The following is a 25,844-nucleotide window of genomic DNA, read 5'->3' on the forward strand; positions in this document are numbered from 1 at the left end:
TAAAGACTCTTAGACTCTCAAAAGGCACCTAAACAAGATTCTCTGGTCTGATGAAACCAAGATTGAACTCTTTGGCCTGAATGCCAAGCATCATGTCTGGAGGAAACTTGGCATCATCCCTACGGTGAAGCATGGTGGTGGTAGCATCATGCTGTGTGGATGTTTTTCAGCGGCAGAGACTGAGAGAATTGTCAGGATTGAGGTAAAGATGAACGGAGCAAAGTACAGAGAGATCCTTGATGAAAACCTGCTCCAGAGCGCTCAGGACCTCAGACTGGGGTGAAGGTTCACCTTCCAACAGGACAACAACCCTAAGCACACAACCAACAAAACGCAGTAGTGGCTTCAGGGAACAAGTCTCTGAATGTCCTTGAGTGGCCCAGCCAGAGCCCGGACTTGAACCCGATCAAACATCTCTGGAGAGACCTGAAAATAGCTGTGCAGCAACGCCCCCCATCCAACCTGACAGAGCTTGAGAGGATCTGCAGAGATGAATGGGAGAAACTCCCCAAAAACAGGTGTGCGTCATACCCAAGAAGACTCGATGTTGTAATCGCTGCCAAAGGTGCTTCAACAAAGTGGTGAGTAAAGGGTCTGAATACTTATGTAAATGTGATATTTCAGTTTTTTATTTGTAATACATTTGCAGAAATGTCTTAATAACCTCTTTTGCTTTGTCATTATGGGGTATTGTGTGTAGATTTGAGGAGAAAAAAATGTAATACATTTTAGAATAAGGCCGTAACGTAACAAAAAATTGAAAAAGTCAAGAGGTCTGAATACTTTCCGAAGGCACTGTACATCTGAGGACCGGCATAGCGAGCATGCAGAGATTGCTTCATTTATTTTGTTGCCTCAGTTTCCTCACATGTTTTTTCCTACTTTTTCTCAAGCCAAATGGTAGCAACATGAACTGTTTACTCCAGGGAATATTTTGATCTTATAGCAGACGCTATTAAAACGTGTTCAAATGGGAATTAACTACTTAAACTACTTAATTAAAAACAAGTGCTCAAACGTGGCCTTTTACTGATAGATTGAAGATTTGTCAAATATTTGGCACATCTGTTTACTCATCTGTACAATTGTGTTTGAGCTCTAATATGTTAAACAGAGATAATATAATGAGAAGTCACTTTTGATGAAAAGTCACTCTCGAAAACAGCAGCATTTGCATAGTCATCATTCAGAAGTCAAGTGCTAGTGATGCTGTGATTGGACTGAATGAAATGCTGCACTATTGTTTGTCATTTTTATGGTCAACAGTAGACAGTGCAAGAGAGTGGGAGGGTAAATTGCTACGGTTACTACATTCCCAATCAAATAGCAACAATTTGCCAGCATTTCTATCCAAATCAGCTCTAGTTTGGTCTTCTGTCATTTTCACTGCAGTGGAGTCAACATCTGTGCTGCCAAAGCAAAGCAGCCTAATTAGGATGAAGACTGTGTCCTGCTCTGTCCCAGCTGTGTGCTCTGTGCTGCTGGTCCACACTGAGACAGATGAGGCCCAGTGAGGGTAACCTCCCTGAATGGGTGCCCTCGCCCATATAAACAGGGAGGTGAACGCACTACAACCGCTGTGGTAATGAGACAATTAACCCAAGCTATTTGTAACTTCCTTAATTGCTTTGTGTGGATGGATGGCACACCTTCCAGCATACCCATAGCCACCTGCTTATTGTAAACCTATCACTGTCTTTCTGTGAAATTGAGAAGGGAGGGGATAAAATAAGCAATTGCAGAGGGACAAAAACAATGATTTATTTCTGCACCCTGATATTTTTTGCTGTTTTTTAAAAAATGTTTTCTTTTTTTATCACAGTCCAGTGCAATCCATTATAAAACATGTTTTTAAGATGTTTTGAACCTTGTGGTTCAAGCAGAAATATTTGCAGTGCTATCATGGTGTTGATAATTTCTTATTGCCTTGTTGGTGCTAATTACATATTGTAGCTACAATTTTACTGGTGATTCGTGAGCGCAATGACTAGTTTGTGCCAACCAAGCAATAGTAATTTGGTCCTCCCGGGTGGCGCAGTGGTCTAGGGCACTGCATCGCAGTGCTAGCTGCGCCACCAGAGTCTCTGGGTTCGCGCCCAGGCTCTGTCACAGCCGGCCGCAACCGGGAGGTCCGTGGGGCGACGCACAATTGGCATAGCGTCGTCCGGGTTAGGGAGGGTTTGGCCGGTAGGGATATCCTTGTCTCAGTATGTAAATGTAATAAAATGTATGCACTCTACTGTAAGTCGCTCTGGATAAGAGCGTCTGCTAAATGACTAAAATGTAAATGTAAATGTAATGAGAGCTTTGTCCAACCCATCCCTCAGTATTTATCTATTCCTCTGCTCTGCCCTAGTCCTCCAGGGGTATCTGTGGTACTGGGCTTGGCTGGACCTTGGACAGTAGTGGGTATTGGTGTTGGACAACAGCTCATCCAGAACCCCTGTATTGAGTAAATACCAGCTGCTGCTGTGACTTGCCATATGGAAGCCACTCTCCCCCAGCAACAACTCTCAGCCACGCAGAACACGTGGAAAGCACTGAGATTAAGGACTAATACTGTCTGTACACTCTGTGATTTCACCACCATTTTACCACTGTACAGGTTGCAGACAGGTTCCTGACATTTTCCAGGTTTGATTGGATTGTTCGGATCATTACATTTTTTACATTTGGAAGGGAAAGGGATCATTTAGCCTTTTCAGCATTGTTTTCCTATTGGTTGGGAACTGAATGAACATTTCCTCACTCCAGTTGCTATGGTGCGCAGGTTTTAAGATGTTAGATTATTACAGGGCAATGGACATTTTATAACTGTGGTTTATTTATGTATGCCGTAAGTAAGTAACAACATCATGTGTTTTACCCTCACATCTCTTCTAACACTCTATAGCTCCACAGCAGGTCTTATGGCTCTATGCCTCTAGCCAGTTAATCAAATTAGATCCACTGACGCATCATATACTCTAAGAAAAAAAAGTACAGAATTCTACTTAAAGGGGTACAAACACCTGTCACTGGCAAGTCGTCCATTTGACCATTAGTTATACACATAGTTGTACCCTTGCAGTTTGTACCTTAAAAGAGTGTGCTAGTTTAGCCAGCTAGTCTGGTACACAGCAGGTGGGAGGCGGAGGTGACACCAAAGAACTTTATAACTAAACCAAGATAGACCACAACCTGTCATTTTAAATGGGAACAAATGAGCCAGAGTGGGCAGAATAAGCAATGAGGTAGGCAGAGCCAAGCAGGAGCTAGCGAGATCCTATTGGCGCGTTCTAGCATTGAGTTACTGCGCTTGTGCAGTAACTCAATTCGCCTTTGCACACCTTCTAAACAACGCAACGTTTTGAAACTTTGGCAACGGGTAAAGTTGACAAAACTTAGTCCGCTCTGTTCATAACAGATTGTATATTTGGGAACAGAAAACTGTATTGAGATCAAATGTTTAGTCAAGGAGTAAATTATCAGAATGTTTCCCAAAATCCATCTCGTTCCATCTTCTCCCACTGCCGGCCACTGAGCTCCGTCTCATCACCATATTTGGTAGTGAGTGGAAACGCCAACCGGATGCTTCACAGTTATACATCCGGTGAAATATCTGTCTGTGGCGACACCATGTGCTAGTTAGCATGCTAGCTAGCTAGCACCCACAAAGGGTCGCCCCAGCCTCCTGCCTGCTGTGCTAGCGGAAGGCGGGGGGTGACCGGTCGACAGTGTCCTTCGCCCCCGCCTGTCGGGCACTGTTTCCCCTCAGTTCTGTTAACAACGGTGAAGGCAGGTGCTCTTGACAAGGTCGCTCAGTGTTGGGGTAAGGTCACTATAATATTAATTACAGCTTTTTATTGTCCCATGCTCTTACAATATGTAAACCTTTATAAAGACTTCAGAACTGGCAGCGGACATGCTCAAACTTTAATTAACATAACCATAGACCACTTAAACTGGTATGACACTTCCACTCGCCAGCCACTAATCCATGCCTCCGGCCGAGAAAACAGAAATGAACCTTCGTACCCCTTTTTTTGAGAGTGTGTGATGATTAAACCTTTCTATTCAAAATATTGGGAACAAAAATGTCCCATTATACTAGATTATCCACACATGTACCCTAAAAGGTATCAACCAGTACCATGTGAGATTATATGTGTACCTCTGAAGGTACATTACGTGTATTTTGATATTTTTGTACCCAAGGAAACTGTAACCTTTTTTTCTGAGAGTGTAGCAGGATTTAAGACTTACCAGTCCCATCAGTGAACCATCACTTAATTTTGATTCTGTCAAACACTGATGGTTTGTTGATACTGGATCTGCTACTTAAACTCTCTCCCTCGCTCTCTCCCTCTCTTTCTCCCTCTTACTCTCCCTCTCTCTCTCCCTCTCTATCTACAGATGTACAGCACATAAAGCGTCGGGACATCATTCTGAAGCGGGAGCTGGGAGAGGGGGCCTTTGGGAAGGTGTTTCTGGCAGAGTGCTATAACCTCAGCCCTACCAAGGACAAGATGCTGGTGGCTGTCAAGGTAAGAGATGATCTCTCAGTTACACAGGGCCATTTCCCTCTCCTGTTACAGCAGACCACTCACAGAGGTCAGGGCCTCTCAGCACTCAGCGTCTGACTTGTATTATCTTGATCCTTGAACGGCTCTCGGGGCCACCCCCCCTGCCATGGCCACCTGCCTCCACAAGAAGGATTTGGAGATGTGGATCTATAAAAATAGGATTTTTTTGCAATAGAGTAGATTGATAATCATACTAATAATCATTGAGGTCACTATGAGTACCGTGTTGGTCGTCTCGTATCAGATTGAATGTATGAGGCTCCACTATGAGGTGACAACTAGGGTTGAATATTTTCCAGGTATTTTACAAATGTTCCATCCCAAGAATGAATCACCGGCTAAGCTGGTATTTCCCGCCAAAACCGTGAGTGTCATTCAAAAGCATATAAATGGGCCTATATCTGGATTTGATCAGAGCTTTGATCAAAAATTCAAACATTTAATAAAGCCATACATAAAATACACTTCATGAGAGAAATTTTGTCCAAGTGATTGTGCCGTTATCCAATCCATATATGATTTAGGCTACGCATGACAGAAAAACATAAAAGTCCATAGATGTAGCTAGCTAGCTATATCCTACTAGCTCCAGTAGACAAATCTTTTTGAGTGTGAACTGTATTACTGTACTGTATTGTATTATATAGACTGGAATTATGCACATCGTTCAAACCATGATAAAGAGAGCATATGGGATTCTGGTGCAGTACATGCGGCCTACAAAGTTATAAGATAGGCTAGAGAATGTTATTTTAATTTTAATTAGTGCCTATTTGTATAATTAGTAGGCTGACCCATAAATACCTTTCATAATATTTCCCCTAATGTTATTTACCTGCCTACCTCTTTCTCTCACAATTGTTGCTTTGTTCCTTCCTTGCTTTCAACGGCTAGCCTAAAATAAATACGTTTTGTTGTCCATATCTTCATCATTCTAATGACATTATTGAATAATATAGGACTAGAATTAGATGCAGAAGGCTTTCACTTCTCTTCACAAAGATTGAATGGTTATGGGTCTGAATAAATAACTGCTATAGCCTACCGCCATTGTGTATTCACTCATCTTTCAAATCAAATCAAATTTTATTTGTCACATGCGCCGAGTACAACTAGACCTTACAGTGAAATCCTTACTTACAAGCCCTTAACCAACAATGCTTTAAGAAGTTTTAATAAAAATAAGTGTTAAGTAAAAAATAGATGCTTAAAAAATTGAAAATAAAATGAACAAATAATTAAACAGCAGCAGTAAAATAACAATAGCGAGGCTATATATAGGGAGTACCGGTACAGATTCAATGTGCGGGGTCACCGGTTAGTCGAGGTAATTGAGGTAGTATGTACATGTAGGTAGAGTTATTAAAGTGATTATGCATAGATAATAAACAGAGAGTAGCAGCGTAAAAGAGGGGTCTGAGTAGCCCTTTGATTAGCTGTTCAGAGGGATGTGTTTGGTCCCAGGGTCCTTAGCTTAGTGATGAGCTTTGAGGGCACTATGGTGTTGAACGCTGAGCTGTAGTCAATGAATAGCATTCTCACATAGGTGTTATTTTTGTCCAGGTGGGAAAGGGCAATGTAGAGTGTAGAGTGCAATAGAGATTGCATCATCTGTGGACCTGTTGGGGCGGTATAAAAATTGGAGTGGGTTTTTCTGGGATAATGGTTTTGATGTGAGCCATGACCAATCCTTTCAAATCCTTTTCAAACTACCCGTGAGTTATATTGGCTGCTGTATTTAACATTCAGCAACCAAGAGCTTGCATCCCTCTTCGAATAGTCTATTAGTATAAGAAATGCTAAAAAGATCATGTCCAGCAAGCTATTCTAGTCTAGCTTTTCCTGCATGGGACTCCAAGAGCTAAGGAGCGTTTTTTTTAAGGAGAGAGGCTAGCAGAGCACATGTGAGTACGTATTGCGCAAGAGACCGATGCTATAAGTTATAAGCTTATTATGCATAACCCATCATTAATTAGCTAAATATAAGGCTAATACTGCATATAATCTATTACCTGAAAGAGGTAGGCTAGGAAATCTATATATAGGGCTTTACAGTGCATTCGGAAAGTATTCAGACCCCTTCCCTTTTTCCACATTTTGTTACTGTTAGGTTCTGACAGAGTAAAACTCAAACGGACAACTAGGAAAAAGCTCAAAAGGTTTTAAATAAATGTTTTTCCTCATCAATCTACACACAATACCCCATAATGACAAAGTGAAAACAGGTTTATAGAAATGTATACAAATGTATAAAAACAGAAATACCTTATTTACATAAGTATTCAGACCCTTTGCTATGAGCCTCAAAATTGAGCTCAGGTCCATCCTGTGTCCATTGATCATGCTTGAGATGTTTCTGCAACTTGATTGGAGTCCACCTGTGGTAAATTCAATTGACTGGACATGCTTTGGAAAGGCACACACCTGAGCTCCAGAGTCCCTCTGTGGACAACCATCTCTGCAGCACTCCACCAAGCAGGCCTTTATGGTAGTTTGGCCAGACGGAAGCCACTCCTCAGTAAAAGGCACATGACAGCCCGCTTGGAGTCCTAAAGGACTCTCAGACCATGAGAAACCAGATTCTTTGGTCTGATGAAACCAAGATTGAACTCTTTGGCCTGAATGCCAAGCGTCACGTCTGGAGGAAGCCTGGGCTCATCACTACGGTGAAGCATGGTGGTGGCTGCATCATGTTGTGGGGATGTTTTTCAGCGGCATTTACTGGGATTCTAGTCAGAATCGAGGGAAAGATGAACGGAGCAAGGTACAGAGAGATCTTTGATTAAAACCTGCTCAAGAGAGCTCAGGACCTCAGACTGGGGCAAAGGTTCACCCTAAGCACACAGCCAAGACAACGCAGTAGTGGGTTCGGGAAAAGTCTCTGAATGTCCTTGAGTTGTCCTTGACTTGAACCCGATATAGCATCTCTGGAGAGACCAGAAAACTAGCTGTGCACCGACGCTCTTCATCCAACCTGACAGAGCTTGGGATAATTTGCAGAGAAGAATGGGAGAAACTCCTCAAATGCAGGTGTGCCAAGCTTGTAGCGTCATACCCTATAAGACTTGAGGCTGTAATCGCTGCCAAAGGTGCTTCAACAAAGTACTGAGTAAATGGTCTGAATACTTACGTAAATGTCATATTTCAGTTTTTGTAAAAATTACAAAACAAATGTTTTTGTTTGTCATTATTGAGTATTGTGTGTAGATTGTTGAGGGAAAAAATGTATTTGATCCATTTTAGAATAAGGTTGTAACGTAACAAAATGTGGAAAAGTTAAGGGGCCTCAATACTTTCCGAATGCACTGTATATAAATCTAGAATGGGGTTATCTATTTTGGATGTCTTTTGAATGGAATTGATGGGGAGAGAGAGAGAGAGAGACTGAGAGAGAGTGCTCGCGCATGCACTGATTTAAAGCAACAATATTCGAGTGATAAGCTGTTTTTAAAACTCTGGAGCTGCAAAAAATGTACAATAAAAAAAAGAAGGTGACCCCGTGAAGCCAGATGGAGATGGGTGAATTAGACACACATTCAGTCTTTACATTACTGTAGCATAGGATATGCTGCAGCAAATGTAGGCCGTCCTGTCACAAGAAAAAAAGTTACCATGATGAGATGATAGGTCTACAGTCATTGTGAACTGCACTTCATACTGAGATGGGCTGTCTGTCCCCACCCTGAGTGTTGATGATTCATCATGCATAGGCCGTAGAGAAGACAGATTTAAGCATTGCATATCATTTAAGTTCCATTTCATGCCATGCTGTTCACATAAATAGTATATTATAACATACTGGTTTCTCTCAGTTATTTATTCCGGGAAAAGGGAGTGGTTTTGGGCGGTAAATCTCAGTAACCGGGTTTCCGCCATTCAACCCTAGTGACAATAGCTGACTAATGGGTGAGAAAGTTTTCTCTGGAAATCACATTCAGGGCTAAATATCTCACTAGCAGGTTAACTTGGCATAATTTGAAGCATGTATTACATGCTGTACAGGTCATTATGGTTGACTTGAATATCACAACTTTTGGGTCAAGATGTATTGTGTCACTTTGTGTGTTAGGGCTGGGTGGTATCCAGATTTTCATATCGTCAGACCATTTCTGTATCATACCGGAGTTTATGGTATTACCGGAAGTGCACACAAGTGGCGCTATAAAAAACTAAAATAATAATAATAATACTTTTGTTGGCAACCGGGATATCCATCCAGGAGGGGATTGTATGTCTCTGCTGTAACCAAGAAACTTGCTCATGATATTTAGCCACTTAGCAAGTTAGCAAACCAAATGCATAGCTGGAGCCCTGAGCTGGGTATTAATTATTTATTATATTTAAGCAGTAACGCCTGAGGGGGGGGGGTATATGGCTAAAATACCACGGCTAAGGGCTGTTCTTATGCACGACGCATCGCGGAGTGCCTGGACACAGCCCTTAGCTGTGGTATATTGGCCATATACCACAAACCACCGAGGTGCCTTATTGCTATTATAAATTGGTTACCAACGTAATTAGAGCAGTAACAATACATGTTTTGTCATACCCGTGGTATACGGTGTGATATTCCACGGCTGTCAGCCAATCAGCATTCAGGGCTCGAACCTACCAGTTTATAATTATACTTGACTTAAGCACCCAACCACCATTTTTTTTACGGTATTGAAAATCATATAATGCCCAAGCCTAAGAAGTGTGTTATATCTTCACTGTTGCAATTCTTGATCTCAATGGTGCTGATCATGAAATAAAAGGCTAAATAGCATTAATTGGATAACAAACTGTCAGTTGGAACAAACAACTATGAGCAATATTTACAGTTGGTGGGCATTAACCATCTGTGTTTGCCTCTTTTCTCTCTCTCTCTCTCTCTCTCACACACACACACACACACACACACACACACACACACACACACACACACACACACACACACACACACACACACACACACACACACACACACACACACACACACACACACACACACACACACACACACACACACACACACACACACACACACACACACACACACAGCCTCAGTGTGTTAAGGCCTGCAGTTATCTAAACAATAAGCAGCCCTAAATTGGTTTTTAGATGGGGAAGCTGACTGGATGCCTGGTGCATGCAGTTTGAGCACAGCAGCTCACTCCTGAGAAGTTTTCATTTTCTCTGAAACCCCCCAGTAATTTTGTCCTTCCCCTGAAATGTAACCAGCCGAAGGAAGTAGATTTGGCTTTGACCATGCTGTCTACTGCATTAGCCCTGCATTTCTAGCAACAACAAGAAAAGACCTTGTGAACAGACCCCAGTTTTGTTGCTGACAGACATTTATATCTAATTACACATCAAGATTATGCAATAAGGACTGTATTGTCCAATCCATCCTTGAGCATATTGATTCAATTAATAAATACCATATCAGTCTTTTATAAGTATTGCCCCTGACTTATTCAGTGATCCCTTGTCTTTAAAAAAGCAACATATGTCTGGCTGTCTTAGGAGGCATGTTATAATATAGCTAATTGTTAGTGATGCTTAAGGGTGTTCATAGACTTCCTGATCCTAAATGGGTCTCAGTGGGATTGGTTGCAGCACTAAGACCAAAACCCTACATCTGTCATTCAACCAGGGGCATAATGTGTGTACCTTGTAACACACTACTAATGCTAGATAAAGCGATCAATATCTATGCAACTTTAGAGGAGTACTCCTGGATTGCGGTTGGGGCTTGATTAAGGTGGTAGCCACTGGTGGAAAAAGTACCCAATTGTCATACTTGAGTAAAAGTAAAGATACCTTATTAGAAAATGACCCAAGTGAAAGTCACCCAGTAAAATCATACTTGAGTAAAATGTCTAAAAGTATTTGGTTTTAAATATTCATAAGTATCAAAAGTAAATGTAATTGCTAAAATATATGTAAGAATTAAAAGTTAAAGTATAAATCATTTCAAATTCCTTATTAAGAAAATAGACGGTACTATTTTCTTGTTTTTTTTATTTACGAATAGGCAGGGGCACGCTCCAACACTCAGACATAATTTACAAATGAAGCATGTGTTTAGTGAGTCCGCTGCATCAGAGGCAGTAGGGATGACCAGGGATGTTCTCTTGATACAGTGAGGGAAAAAAGTATTTGATCCCCTGCTGATTTTGTACGTTTGCCCACTGACAAAGAAATTATCAGTCTATAATTTTAATGGTAGGTTTATTTGAACAGTGAGAGACAGAATAACAACAAAAATATCCAGAAAAATGCATGTCAAAAATGTTATAAATTGATTTGCATTTTAATGAGGGAAATAAGTATTTGACCCCTTCTCAATCAAAAAGATTTCTGGCTCCCAGGTGTCTTTCATACAGGTAACGAACGGAGATTAGGAGCACACTCTTAAAGGGAGTGCTCCTAATCTCAGTTTCTTACCTGTATAAAAGATACCTGTCCACAGAAGCAATCAATCAATCAGATTCCAAACTCTCCACCATGGCCAAGACCAAAGAGCTCTCCAAGGATGTCAGGGACAAGATTGTAGACCTACACAAGGCTGGAATGGGCTACAAGACCATCGCCAAGCAGCTTGGTGAGAAGGTGACAACAGTTTCTGTGATTATTCGCAAATGGAAGAAACACAAAAGAACTGTCAATCTCCCTCAGCCTGGGGCTCCATGCAAGATCTCACCTCGTGGAGTTGCAATGATCATGAGAACGGTGAGGAATCAGCCCAGAACTACACAGGAGGATCTTGTCATTGATCTCAAGGCAGCTGGGACCATAGTCATCAAGAAAACAATTGGTAACACACTATGCCGTGAAGGACTGAAATCCTGCAGCGCCCGCAAGGTCCCCCTGCTCAAGAAAGCACATATACATGCCCGTCTGAAGTTTGCCAATGAACATCTGAATGATTCAGAGGACAACTGGGTGAACGTGTTGTGGTCAGATGAGACCAAAATGGAGTTCTTTGGCATCAACCCAACTTGCCGTGTTTGGAGGAGGAGGAATGCTGCCTATGACCCCAAGAAACCATCCCCACCGTCAAACATGGAGGTGGAAACATTATGCTTTGGGGGTGTTTTTCTGCTAAAGGGACAGGACAACTTCACCGCATCAAAGGGACGATGGACGGGGCCATGTACCGTCAAATCTTGGGTGAAAACCTCCTTCCCTCAGCCAGGGTATTGAAAATGGGTCGTGGATGGGTATTCCAGCATGACAATGGTCCAAAACACACGGCCAAGGCAACAAAGGAGTGGCTCAAGAAGAAGCACATTAAGGTCCTGGAGTGGCCTAGCCAGTCTCCAGACCTTAATCCCATAGAAAATCTGTGGAGGGAGCTGAAAGTTCGAGTTGCCAAACGTCAGCCTCGAAACCTTAATGACTTGAAGAAGATCTGCAAAGAGGAGTGGGACAAAATCCCTCCTGAGATGTGTGCAAACCTGGTGGCCAACTACAAGAAACGTCTGACCTCTGTGATTGCCAACAAGGGTTTTGCCACCAAGTACTAAGTCATGTTTTGCAGAGGGGTCAAATACTTATTTCCCTCATTAAAATGCAAATCAATTCATAACATTTTTGACATGCGTTTTTCTGGATTTTTTTGTTGATATTCTGTCTCTCACTGTTCAAATAAACCTACCATTAAAATTATAGACTGATAATTTCTTTGTCAGTGGGCAAACGTACAAAATCAGCAGGGGATCAAATACTTTTTTCCCTCACTGTACGTGTGTGAATTATACAATTTTCCTGTCCTGCTAAGCATTCAAAATGTAACAAGTACTTTTGGGTGTCAGGGAAAATGTATGGAGTAAAAAGTACATAATTTTCTATAGGAATGTAATGAAGTAAAAGTAAAAGTTGTCATAAATATCAAAAGTAAAGTAAAATACAGATACCCCAAAAAAGCATGGAAGTAGTACTTTCAAGTATTTTTACTTAGGTACTTTAGAACACTAGTGGTAGCCAGCAAACAGCCTGTGTACCTATTATGATTGTTCATGAATTTACAACCCATTATTACGAAGGTATAGATGTTCACAGCTTCGAGGTTAATCAGGTCTATTGGGATTGTGTTACATCAGCTCTAGTTGATGCTGAGACACCTAACACAGGACCTGTTGCAGGGACATCCATTTTGAGTTAGTGCACAATGAAATTGAGTCATACATTATTCTCCCCCCCCCAAAAAATCCTGTTTAAATTATCACATGATATTGGTAGCTGGTCACATGACATTTGTGTCAAATCCATCCTTAAACGCAGTGGGTTTGTACTGTCACAATCTTGAATGAGAAGTGACTGTCAGTAATTCTTGCGCTTGATTTATTCAATTTCACGTAAAGATTTTGACTGTAACCTCTGTGTTAAAATGCGAATTTCAACTGACAGGGGTTGAGGATATTAAAGTTCAAAGGTCATAAAAGGTACCTAGATGCTGAAGGAGGGGGGTCACAGTATAATGGTGATCCCGGTTGGTGACAAGGGGCACATTTATCACTGTTCCTCTCTTGTCACCATCACTCTTCATCAAGGCGCTCATCCATGGAATGATGTTAGCCATGATAGTGTGGAGCAGGAGGGAGGGAGCCGCAGTGCATAGGCAGGAGAAAGAGGCCGACCTTACAAAGGCGCCAAGGCTGCAGCTGAAGCAATAAGGCTGTCTGTGAGGGATGTTAAATCATCTCCCAAAATGTTCTACTCTTCAGATGCTTTGATCAAGAGTAATGGTGGCAACACTGAGCTAGCTTTTTCTTCCTTTTTTCCTCCTTCCTTCCTTTCTTCACATCCCCAGTCACCAGAGTGGATCCTATTGAAATAGATTACGGACAAATATACAGGAGTGTATACTTTTCCACATTTTATGACATTAAAGCCTTATTCTAAAATGGTTAAAATCGATATTTTCTTCTCATTAATCTACACACAATACCCCATAATGACAAATACAAGACAGAAATATCTTATTTACATAATTATTCAGACCCTTTGCTATGAGACTCGAAATTGAGCTCAGGTGCATCCTGTTTCCATTGATCATCCTTGAGATGTTTCTACAACTTGATTGGAGTCCACCTGTGGTAAATTCAATTGATTGAGCATGATTTGAAAAGGCACACCTGTCTATATAAGGTCCCACAGTTGACAGTGAATGTCAGAGCAAAAACCAAGCCGTGAGGTCGAAGGAATTGTCCGTAGAGCGACGAGACAAGATTGTATCGAGGCACAGATCTTGGGAAGGGTACCAAAACATTTATGCAGCTTTGAATGTCCACAAGAACACAGTGGCCTCCATCATTCTTAAATGAAAGAAGTAAGGAACTACCAAGACTCTTCCTAGAGCCATCCAAACTGAACAATCAGGGGAGAAGGGCCTTGGTCAGGGAGGTGACCAAGAACCCGATGGTCACTCTGACAGAGCTCCAGAGTTTCTATGTGGAGAGGGGAGAACCTTCCAGAAGGACAACCATCTCTGCAGCACTCTACCAATCAGGCCTTTATGGTAGTGGCTAGATGGAAGCCACACCTCAGTAAAAGGCACATGACAGCCCACTTGGAGTTTGCCAAAAGGCAAAAGACTCAAGACTAAAAACTCAAGAAACAAGATTCTCTCGTCTGATGAAACCAAGATTGAACTCTTTGGCCTGAATGCCAGGCCTGAAACCTGGCACCATCCCTAATGGTAAGCATGGTGGTGGCAGCATCATGCTGTGGAGATGTTTTTCAGAGACAGGGACTGGGAGACTAGTCAGGATCGAGGTAAAGATGAACGGAGCAAAGTACAGAGAGATCCTTGATGAAAACCTGATCCAGAGCGCTCAGGACCTCAGACTGGGGTGAAGGTTCACCTTCCAACATGACAACGACCCTAAGCACAAAGCCAAGACAACACAGGAGTGGCTTCAGGACAAGTCTCTGAATGTCCTTGAGTGGCCCAGACAGAGCCCGGACTTGAACCCGATCAAACATCTCTGGAGAGACCTGAAAATAGCTGTGCAGCAACGCTCCCCATCCAACCTGACAGAGCTTGAGAGGATCTGCAGAGAAGAGTGGGAGAAACTCCCCAAATACAGGTGTGCCAAGCTTGTAGTGTCATAACCATGAAGACACAAGGTTGTAATCACTGCCAAAGGTGCTTCAACAAAGTACTGAGTAAAGGGTCTGAATACTTACGTAAATGTGATATTTCAGTTTGACATTTTTTATACATTTGCAAAAATGTATAAAAACCTGTTTTTGCTTTGTCATTATGGAGTATTGTGTGTAGATTGATGAAGGGGGAAAAACGATTTAATCAATTTTAGAATAAGGATGTAATGTAACAAAATGTGGACAAAGTCAAGGGGTCTGAATACTTTCCGAATGCACTGTATATTTAGATATAGGTTTTAATGGAATGTCAGGATATTTTTGAAATATGTGTAGGTCAACAAGTCTGGGAGCCTCCGTAAAAATGGTTTACTCTGTGTGTCTGTGCTAGCTAGCTGTCTGTCTCTCTAGTCTGTCCTGTAGATCCAGGTGGACTAGGAACACACCACTCCTCTAGCAGCATAGGGGTCATAAAGCATCCGGGAGAATAGGGATGGATGCCTTGCCATCTGTCCACGGGCACTGCCATACATTCAAATTCCCCTTTGCATCGTCATATAAAGTCATCCAAGAGAATTAAAATTAATACAGCATTAGAAAAACCTTGTGATTATCATTGTTGAATATCAAATATCTGTTGGATAGTGTTATGAATTCTATGAATGATAATTTTGGTTTACATAATTAGAGGATTGTATCATGACCATTTCCGGGAAACATGCATTTTGTTTCCAAACTTTAGTTTACAGTACAGCTGCAAAATGTTTCATTTTTTAATGGAGAAGCAACCAGCAATGACGGCTTGGCAGTCATCCCAGACTCAGTAAGGAGTAAATCCTACCTTTTACATTTGGAGGATCAGTGAGAGACAAGAGATTGAGCGTAAAGGCCAAGCTATTTCATAGGTGGGATTTTAGGGAGGAGGTTTATTTCCAGCCGATAAGCTCTTCAATAATGATACCATAACTCTTAGCCAATACGGTAGACAACAACAGCGTCTACATCTGGTGAGGCACGGAGCCTCTTATCACGGCTATATAATGAAATGTCAGATTGTGTATGGGACGCCTAATGAAGTCAATTACAAAATGATCTGCTTCTGTAAAGCTGTACAGTTTGCCGGGTCATTGTGACAACATGTCAAGAAATGTTTCGTTCATGTTCTGCTCCTCAAATGGAAAGATTAAAGTGCTTTACCGCTCTCTGCTCCATTTATTACCCTGTCTCTGTTGTGTTTGCTCCAGCCAGATGTTATTGTGTGTGTGGGTGTCAGTGTTTATCCAGGGTTCATTGTAAGGAAGCCAAAAAACTTTAATGCTCTGTTTCTTTGAGAAAAACCTATGTCCAACAGTATCATACTTTGCTAAGCAGTTAAACACCCTTGTATTTTCTCAGACGCTGAAGGACCCCACCCTTGTATTTTCTCAGACGCTGAAGGACCCCACCCTTGCAGCGAGAAAAGATTTCCAGAGGGAGGCGGAACTATTGACCAACCTGCAGCATGAGCACATTGTCAAGTTCTATGGTGTGTGTGTTGATGGAGACCCCCTCATCATGGTCTTTGAGTACATGAAGCACGGGGACCTCAACAAGTTTCTCAGGTAAACTGTGTCAACTGAATGCACAAGACGTGCTCAGCTCTCAACTAAGTTCTGTAAATGAGTCTTTGGGTGATGTAGCCCATGAGTATTACAAGCTGACAACTGAGGAATACTTTTCTAATGTGTGTTGGTAGAATTTGGAAAGTTTACTCAACTGAATCAAGTACAGATGGGTGGGATAAGCAAGATGTGCTCAACTCTTACTAAATTCTGTCTTTGGGTGCTGTAGCCAAGGATTACAAGCTGTCAACGGAGAAACATAATTTTTTATCATGTGTGTGGTTGGATTTGCTAAGTTTACTCAGCTGAATAAAGCAGAGAAATGTGTGAGATAAGCAAGACGTGCTAAACTCTTACTAACTTCAAAACATTTGTCTTTGGTGTAGCCCATGAGTAACACAAGCTGAGAAACAGACTTCATATATATATGTTTTTGGGGTTGTGGAAGTTTACTCAGCTTAATAGAGGTGTGTGGGGGGGGTGGGGGGGGGGGGGGGGGCGGCATCTCCCACTGTTTACCAATATCAAACTGTCTATAGACTAAACAATGAATGGCAGGTTGACTGCACCCCAGTAGTGATGTACTGATCCACAGTACACTAACCTGCATAATGATCAGCAGTATTAGAGGTGGTCATACAATAAACCCTTTGGCCAGAAATGTAATAGATATGATCATTTCCAGAGATAAAATAAGTTATTGTCCATTTCCTAATTTCTACATACAAGTAAACAACCCTGAGGTCTTACCGGCTAAATTCCCAATCTGGCCCTCAAACCATCATGGTCACCTAATAATCCCCAGTTTATAATTGGCTCATTCATCCCCCTCCTCTCCCCTGTAACTATTCCCCAGGTCGTTGCTGCAAATGAGAACATGTTCTCAGTCAACTTACCTGGTAAAATAACGGTAAAATAAAAAATAAAATAAAAAATAAACCGCAAGCATCAGGCTGTAATTCATAGATTGCTCCCCCTCAGAGAAATGTTGTAGCGTACAAGAAACAGGAGGGAAAATACAATGTTTATGTTTTCCACTAGACCTGTCACCCAGTGCCAGCAACAGCGACTTCCTATTTGCTACACTGTACATTAAGTAGCGATGACCTGTTAAGTGTAAAACCACAAAACACTGTAACGGCAGACTGCTGACTGAGCCTCCACAGACTGGGGAAACTGTGACTCAGATTGCAAATGAGATGGCTGATCTCCTTTATGGTTAGACATTGTTAAACCTCTGGATCCTCTGCAGTGGCAGGGAACATTGGTGCTCAATAGCAGAGGCAGATCAGGCAGACGTCAGCTTGCTGGTGGCTTTACACATGCAAATGTCATGGCTAATAGCATTTCCGTTAATGTTTCTCTGAATTAATTAATACGGAGAAGCTCCTGTTGGTTTTGCACCCAGTGGCCCTGTACATGAATGACATTGCCAATGTTCCTGTTTCAATTAAAGGTTGACTGTAAAATGCATCTAATGTCCAATCCATTACAACTGAATAACATACTACTGTCACATACTATTCACAGCTATAATAATAATCAATTTCAAAATGCAATATGAAGTTAGTTATGGTGATTCTGTCTTGAGACAAGATCACTAAGTCTGAGCTCAAGTCCTTATTTGTTTGATGACTTCCTGCCTGCCTGCTTCCCTCCCTCCCTCCCGTCCCAATCCACAGAGCCCATGGGCCCGACGCTATGATCCTGGTTGACGGACAGCCGCTGCAGACCAATGGGGAGCTGGGCCTATCTCAGATGCTGCACATTGCCACTCAGATCGCCGCGGGGATGATGTACCTGGCCTCCCAGCACTTTGTGCACCGTGATTTAGCCACTCGGAACTGCCTGGTGGGCAACGGCCTGCTGGTGAAGATTGGTGACTTTGGAATGTCCAGGGACATCTACAGCACAGACTACTACAGGGTAAGCACCTTTGTATGTTTTATAGATAACAAATGATTCCATGTACTAAATGTATTTGTGTGTTTGTTATATCAAGCTATACTGTACATTCATAATCGACTCAATTATGTATTTTTGGTCACCGTCCAGTGTTTTTAGAGAACAGGTGGTGTTTTGACACAGTGGCTGTGGACGGTGACCCTGCATTCACCTGCCTCATGATGATGTGTTTGTTGACCTTTACTGATACCTGCCCTGCCCTGAACTCTTTACCTTTACTAATGTACAAATGTACAAGGAGAAGTGATGCATGCTCAATATGTCTATTTGTGAAGATGTGCCACGTCTAGGGCAGAACCACTCTTGCTGTATTTTGTTTGTAGCAGAAGAGTATTTCTTTGACTTCTTCCCGGTGACCAGAATATAGAGCTTTTAGCCGAGATGAGAATGGAGTTGCTGAAGCTGTGCTGGCATTACAAAGGGATTATTACAGTGGCACAGGGGATTTTCACTAGATACAGACTGTAATTGCCATTGTGAAAAAGAAGTTACATTTGCAGTAAATGTCAAATAGTCCATTGAGTCTCATCCTACTTAATGTGTTCTGCAGGCTACTTTTCCTTAATGGTACCTTCGCAATAAGCAGCTCAGTAAAATGGGTGGCAGGTAGCCTACTGGTTAGAGCGTTGAGCCAGTAACTGAAATGTTGCTAGTTGGAATCCTCGAGCCGACAAGGTGAAACATCTGTGGATGTGCCCTTGAGCAAGGCACTTAACTCTAATTGCTGGCCGTGACCCCACTCTCAGAGGGTGTATCAGGGGAAGTTGGGACATGCAAAAAAAAACATTTATATTTCACACAGAAATTCGTTTTTTGCACGTCCCATCTCCCCCTGAGACACCCTCAGAGAGTGAGGTTATGTGGCTTTTCTCCTTTTAGATACTAAGGTAAGGTATAGAAAGAAAAGCCAGTGAGAGACTGATTCACCACCAGACTACTACCAGGACTGCTGGACTGCCCCCTGTTGGTCTGGCAGCGTCTTTGGGACTTTGCCATTTTAGACCTGGGCATCTCTGCCAGACCAGGCCTGCTGTATGGTCCACTGACAGAGCTGAGAGATTAGGAGGTCGTAACTGCATTGGACACATTCCCTGTTGTTGAGTGATTATAAATTGGGGCGGCTGCCAAGAACAGATCTCCCTGACACTGCTGACATATTGACGTCCGCTCCTCTCCTTCAGGAAAACCAAGAAAACTGCCCTCAAGGGATATGACACAGTAAGCAAGAGCACAGTCTGAGCTGGGTTTTTCACAGGCAGCATATCTGACAGCCCCATCTGTATAATGAAAATGATGCCCGGGCTCCCCCAAACCAAATTAGCTGTTGGTTCTCAGTCTGCAGGCAGGCACACAGATCTGACATGGCACTGTGTTTGTGAGCTGAGAAGTATGACATGGCTTCATAGACCCTGTTGGAAACGATACAACAAATAGCAAGGCTATGTGAATCTGAAAGGCAAAGCGAAGGCAGGCAACCTTGACATGCACATGAATGTACATTGAGCATGTCTCATGCAGCAGTTTGAGAGGCAGCGGACAATGATAGCATGATATCACGTCATAGAGGAATGCATTTTCATTCAGATCACTGTTTAACTAACTATGCTGGGTGTATAGTTCCTTTACACTTCCTCAACAGCCACTGTTGGTAAGCTGCAATGTCAATCCAACAATCCAATGCCATTGTTCCAAATGAGGAAAGCTTCATTATTATGATTCATCTGCTCTTTAGAATGTAATGACATACAGTCAGGTCCATAATTATTGGCACCCGTGATAAAGATGAGCAAAAAATACTGTACAAAATAGTATCAAAGATCCACCGCCATATTTTACTGTAAGTTTTAGGTACTTTTCTGCATATGCTTTAGTTTTTCGACGCCAAACCCACCACTGGTGTGTGTGGCCAAAGAGCTCTATTTTCATGTCATCTGACCATAACGCCGCCTGGAATTTGATAAACGGTATTGGCACTTGGCTTGGAACCGGTGCTATGGTCAGACGACATGAAAATAGAGCTCTTTGGCCACACACACCAGTGGTGGGTTTGGCGTTGAAAAACTGAAGCATATGCAGAAAAGTACCTCAAACTTACAGTAAAATATGGCGGTGGGTCTTTGATGTTATGGGACTATTTTGCTTCCACTGGCTCTGTGGCCCTAGTTAATGTCAACGCTATCATGAACCTTACCAAGTACCAGGACGTTTTAGCCAAAACCTGGTTGCCTATACCGGGAGGATGACACTTGGCGGCAAGTGGATATTCCAGTAAGACAATAACCCCAAGCACACATCAAAATCCACAAAGAAATGCTTAATTGACCACAAAATAAACATTTTGCAATGGGCATCTCAGTCTCTGTGGTTTGACTTGAAGAGGGCAATCCAGAAGCGCAGACGAAGGATTTCATGGATCTGGAAAGATTCTGTATGGAGGAAGGGTCTAAGATCCCTCCCAATGTGTTCTCCAACTCATAAAACATTTTAGAAATAGGCTCAGTGTCATTATCCTCGCAAGGGGAGGGTGTTGGAGTTCTGAAAACAGGGGTGCCAGTCATTTTTACCCCTATCTGATCATTTTATTATTAGCTGTTAAACAACATCTCATTCTCTGAGCAATTGTATTAGTATGTAATAATACAATTGTCTTTTTTTTTGCATGCAATATGTGTATAATTTATTTGAGTATTTTTTGCTCATCGTTATCAGTGGTGCCAATAATTATGGACCAGACTGTACATGGAGGGACAGTATTGAAAATGTATTGTCGGTTGCTTCAATCAATCAATGATCCTACATCCGGCGCCGAAACGAGATGGCCGCCTCGCTTCGCGTTCCTTGGAAAATATGCAGTATTTTGTTTTTTTATGTGTTATTTCTTACATCGGTACCCCAGGTAATCTTAGGTTTCATTACATACAGTCGGGAGGAACTACTGAATATACGATTAACGTCAACTCATCATCGTTCCTACCAGGAATATGACTTTCCCGAAACGAATCCAGTGTTTTGCCTTCCACCCAATACAATGGATCTGATCCCAGCCGGCGACCCTGTGCGACGCCGTAAAAGGGGCAAACGAGGCGGTCTCCTGGCCAGGCTTCGGAGACGGGCACATCGCGCTCCACTCCCTAGCATACTACTCGCCAATGTCCAGTCTCTTGACAATAAGGTTGATGAAATCCGAGCACGGGTAGCATTCCAGAGAGACATCAGGGATTGCAACGTGCTCTGCTTCACGGAAACATGGCTAACTCAAGAGACGCTAACGGAGTCGGTGCAGCCAGCTGGTTTCTTCATGCATCGCGCCGACAGAAACAAACATCTTTCTGGTAAGAAGAGGGGCGGGGGGGTATGCCTTATGATTAACGAGACGTGGTGTGATCATCATAACAACACACAGGAACTCAAGTCATTCTGTTCACCTGATCTAGAACTCCTCACAATAAAATGTCGACCGCATTATCTACCAAGGGAATTCTCTTCAATCATAATCACAGCCGTATATATTCCCCCCCAAGCAGACACATCGATGGCCCTGAACGAACTTTATCTGACTCTTTGTAAACTGGAAACCACACACCCTGAGGCTGCATTCATCGTAGCTGGGGATTTTAACAAGGCTAATCTAAAAACAAAACTCCCTAAATTCTATCAGCATATCGATTGTGCTACCAGGGCTGGAAAAACCCTAGATCATTGTTATACTAATTTCCGCGACGCATATAAGGCCCTCCCCCGCCCCCCTTTCGGAAAAGCTGACCACGACTCCATTTTGTTGATTCCAGCCTACAAACAGAAACTAAAACAACAAGCTCCCGCGCTCAGGTCTGTTCAACGCTGGTCCGACCAATCTGATTCCACGCTTCAAGACTGCTTCGATCACGCGGATTGGAATATGTTCCGCATTGCGTCCAACAACAATATTGACGAATATGCTGATTCGGTGAGCGAGTTCATTAGGAAGTGCATTGACGATGTCGTACCCACAGCAACGATTAAAACATTCCCAAACCAGAAACCGTGGATTGACGGCAGCATTCGCGTGAAACTGAAAGCGCGAACCACTGCTTTTAACCAGGGCAAGGTGACCGGAAGCATGACCGAATACAAACAGTGTAGCTATTCTCTCCGCAAGGCAATCAAACAGGCTAAGTCCCAGTACAGAGACAAAATCGAGTCGCAATTCAACAGCTCAGACACAAGAGGTATGTGGCAGGGTCTACAGTCAATCACGGATTACAAAAAGAAAACCAGCCCCGTCGCGGACCAGGATGTCTTGCTCCCAGACAGGCTAAACAACTTTTTTGCCCGCTTTGAGGACAATACAGTGCCACTGACACGGCCCCCTACCAAAACCTGCGGGCTCTCCTTCACTGCAGCCGAGGTGAGTAAAACATTTAAACGTGTTAACCCTCGCAAGGCTGCAGGCCCAGACGGCATTCCCAGCCGCGTCCTCAGAGCATGCGCAGACCAGCTGGCTGGTGTGTTTACGGACATATTCAATCAATCCTTATCCCAGTCTGCTGTTCCCACATGCTTCAAGAGGGCCACCATTGTTCCTGTTCCCAAGAAAGCTAAGGTAACTGAGCTAAACGACTACCGCCCCGTAGCACTCACTTCCGTCATCATGAAGTGCTTTGAGAGACTAGTCAAGGACCATATCACCTCCACCCTACCGGACACCCTAGACCCACTCCAATTTGCTTACCGACCCAATAGGTCCACAGACGACGCAATCGCAACCACACTGCACACTGCCCTAACCCATCTGGACAAGAGGAATACCCATGTGAGAATGCTGTTCATCGATTACAGCTCAGCATTTAACACCATAGTACCCTCCAAACTCGTCATCAAGCTCGAGACCCTGGGTCTCGACCCCGCCCTGTGCAACTGGGTCCTGGACTTCCTGACGGGCCGCCCCCAGGTGGTGAGGGTAGGTAACAACATCTCCACCCCGCTGATCCTCAACACTGGGGCCCCACAAGGGTGCGTTCTGAGCCCTCTCCTGTACTCCCTGTTCACCCACGACTGCGTGGCCATGCACGCCTCCAACTCAATCATCAAGTTTGCGGATGACACTACAGTGGTAGGCTTGATTACCAACAACGACGAGAGGGCCCTCGGAGTGTGGTGTCAGGAAAATAACCTCACACTCAACGTCAACAAAACAAAGGAGATGATTGTGGACTTCAGGAAACAGCAGAGGGAGCACCCCCCTATCCACATCGACGGGTCAGTAGTGGAGAAGGTGGAAAGTTTTAAGTTCCTCGGCGTACACATCACGGACAAACTGAATTGGTCCACCCACACAGACAGCGTCGTGAAGAAGGCGCAGCAGCGCCTCTTCAACCTCAGGAGGCTGAAGAAATTCGGCTTGTCACCAAAAGCACTCACAAACTTCTACAGATGCACAATCGAGAGCATCCTGTCGGGCTGTATCACCGCCTGGTACGGCAACTGCTCCGCCCACAACCGTAAGGCTCTCCAGAGGGTAGTGAGGTCTGCAGAACGCATCACCGGGGGCAAACTACCTGCCCTCCAGGACACCTACACCACCCGATGTCACAGGAAGGCCATAAAGATCATCAAGGACAACAACCACCCAAGCCACTGCCTGTTCACCCCGCTATCATCCAGAAGGCGAGGTCAGTACAGGTGCATCAAAGCAGGGACCGAGAGACTGAAAAACAGCTTCTATCTCAAGGCCATCAGACTGTTAAACAGCCACCACTAACATTTAGCGGCCGCTGCCAACATACTGACTCAACTCCAGCCACTTTAAAAATGGGAATTGATGGAAATTATGTAAAAATGTACCACTAGCCACTTTAAACAATGCCACTTAATATAATGTTTACATACCCTACATTACCCATCTCATATGTATATACTGTACTCTATATCATCTACTGCATCTTGCCATCTTTATGTAATACATGTACCACTAGCCACTTTAAACTATGCCACTTTATGTTTACATACCCTACAGTACTCATCTCATATGTATATACCGTACTCTATACCATCTACTGCATCTTGCCTATGCCGTTCTGTACCACCACTCATTCATATATCTTTATGTACATATTCTTTATCCCTTTACACTTGTGTGTGTATAAGGTAGTAGTTGTGGAATTGTTAGGTTAGATTACTTGTTGGTTATTACTGCATTGTCGGAACTAGAAGCACAAGCATTTCGCTACACTCGCATTAACATCTGCTAACCATGTGTATGTGACTAATAAAATTTGATTTGATTTGATGTATATGTTATCGTCAGTCTGACTATACAAATTAGCTATACTTTAATTTCTCTCTATATGCTAATTGTGCTATGCTTTTAAATTGTGTTGGTGTTTTTGTCATCACCCTGCCAGTTTTAATTCCGCTACAAGGGAAGCCCACACTCTGATTTATATGCTTCCACGGTCCGCCGTTCAACCCCAGACTGAATTGAGGGTGGTGCTTGCCAGGGAGAAGCCATTAAGATTGATTGAAATTCAATCAATTAATGTAATCTCCCAACACACAGACACACAAACACATAAACAAGTTAACAAATACATGACTCCGAAAACCAGATCTAGTCTCCCAAGACAGACAGAGCTACCATAACAAACACAAATCTGTCTTGCAGATACAGGTAACTGCCAAAATAAAGGAAACACCAACATAAAGTGTCTTAATAGGGTGTTAGGCCACCACAGGTCAGAACAGCTTCAATGCATCTTGGCATAGATTCTACAAGGGTCTGGAACTCTATTGGAGGGATGCACCACCATTCTTCTACAAGAAATTCAATAATTTGTTGGTTTTTTTAATGGTGGTGGAAAACGCTGTCTCAAGCGCCACACCAGAGTCTCCCATAAGTGTTCAATTTAGTTGAGATCTGGTGACTGAGACGACCATGGCATATGGTTTACATCGTTTTTCTTTTCATGCTCATCAAACCATTCAGTGACCACTCGTGGACGGGGGCGTTGGCATCCTATGAGGGCATAGCCACTGTAGCCAAAATGATGCCCTGCCCAGCATTTTTATACCTGACCCTAACCATGATGGGATGTTAATTGCCTAATTAACTCAGGAACCACACAGAACCACACCTGTGTGGAAGCACCTGCTTTCAATATACTTTGTATCCCTCATTTACTCAAGTGTTTCCTTTATTTTGGCAGTTACCTGTACAACCTATGAATCTTGCAAATATCATAGAACTGTGGTAAGTCTTCAAAACGGTATGTGAATTTGAATCATCCTCCTGTTCTACTGTTTTGGACACCAGCCTGCATTCTAGGGTGGTGTACCATGTAGTGCCAACAACATTGGTCTGGTGAAGAACAATCTGTCCACATGAAGTCAATAGTCAGGGGTCCAGCAGAATGGAAAGGGTGTCAGGTCATTGCAGCAGGGATACCAATTCACTTCTGAGTCCCTTGCAAATGTACTGTACTAGTAGAAGTCATAGGGACTTCCCATGACATTCTGCCCTGTTCCCTGTCAAGTATTGATTATGGGGTAGGGCTGGGATTGAATCAGGAGATGGGATAGTAGGGTAGAGCTATGACAAAGGTGAGGATTCGAGGTAAGAACATTTAAGTTGATTTTACAG

At 43.0% G+C, this 25,844-nt stretch overlaps 1 protein-coding gene across 4 annotated transcripts in view; it reads left to right on the top strand.

Moving 5' to 3' along the window:
* Positions 1-25,844, top strand: part of ntrk3a (neurotrophic tyrosine kinase, receptor, type 3a) — a 256,450-nt gene that overhangs the window by 219,256 nt on the left and 11,350 nt on the right. For 2 of the 4 annotated variants that reach the window (XM_071326246.1, XM_071326247.1), the window contains 3 exons: positions 4,396-4,526; positions 16,056-16,261; positions 17,944-18,187. In XM_071326246.1, the coding sequence (XP_071182347.1) occupies positions 4,396-4,526; positions 16,056-16,261; positions 17,944-18,187 (581 nt within the window). The remainder of the gene's footprint in view (positions 1-4,395; positions 4,527-16,055; positions 16,262-17,943; positions 18,188-25,844) is intronic. The other 2 variants (XM_071326248.1, XM_071326249.1) reach the window with 1 other exon arrangement.

The sequence above is a fragment of the Salvelinus alpinus genome, chromosome 9 (assembly GCF_045679555.1).
Source record: "Salvelinus alpinus chromosome 9, SLU_Salpinus.1, whole genome shotgun sequence".
Classification (NCBI taxonomy): domain Eukaryota; kingdom Metazoa; phylum Chordata; class Actinopteri; order Salmoniformes; family Salmonidae; genus Salvelinus; species Salvelinus alpinus.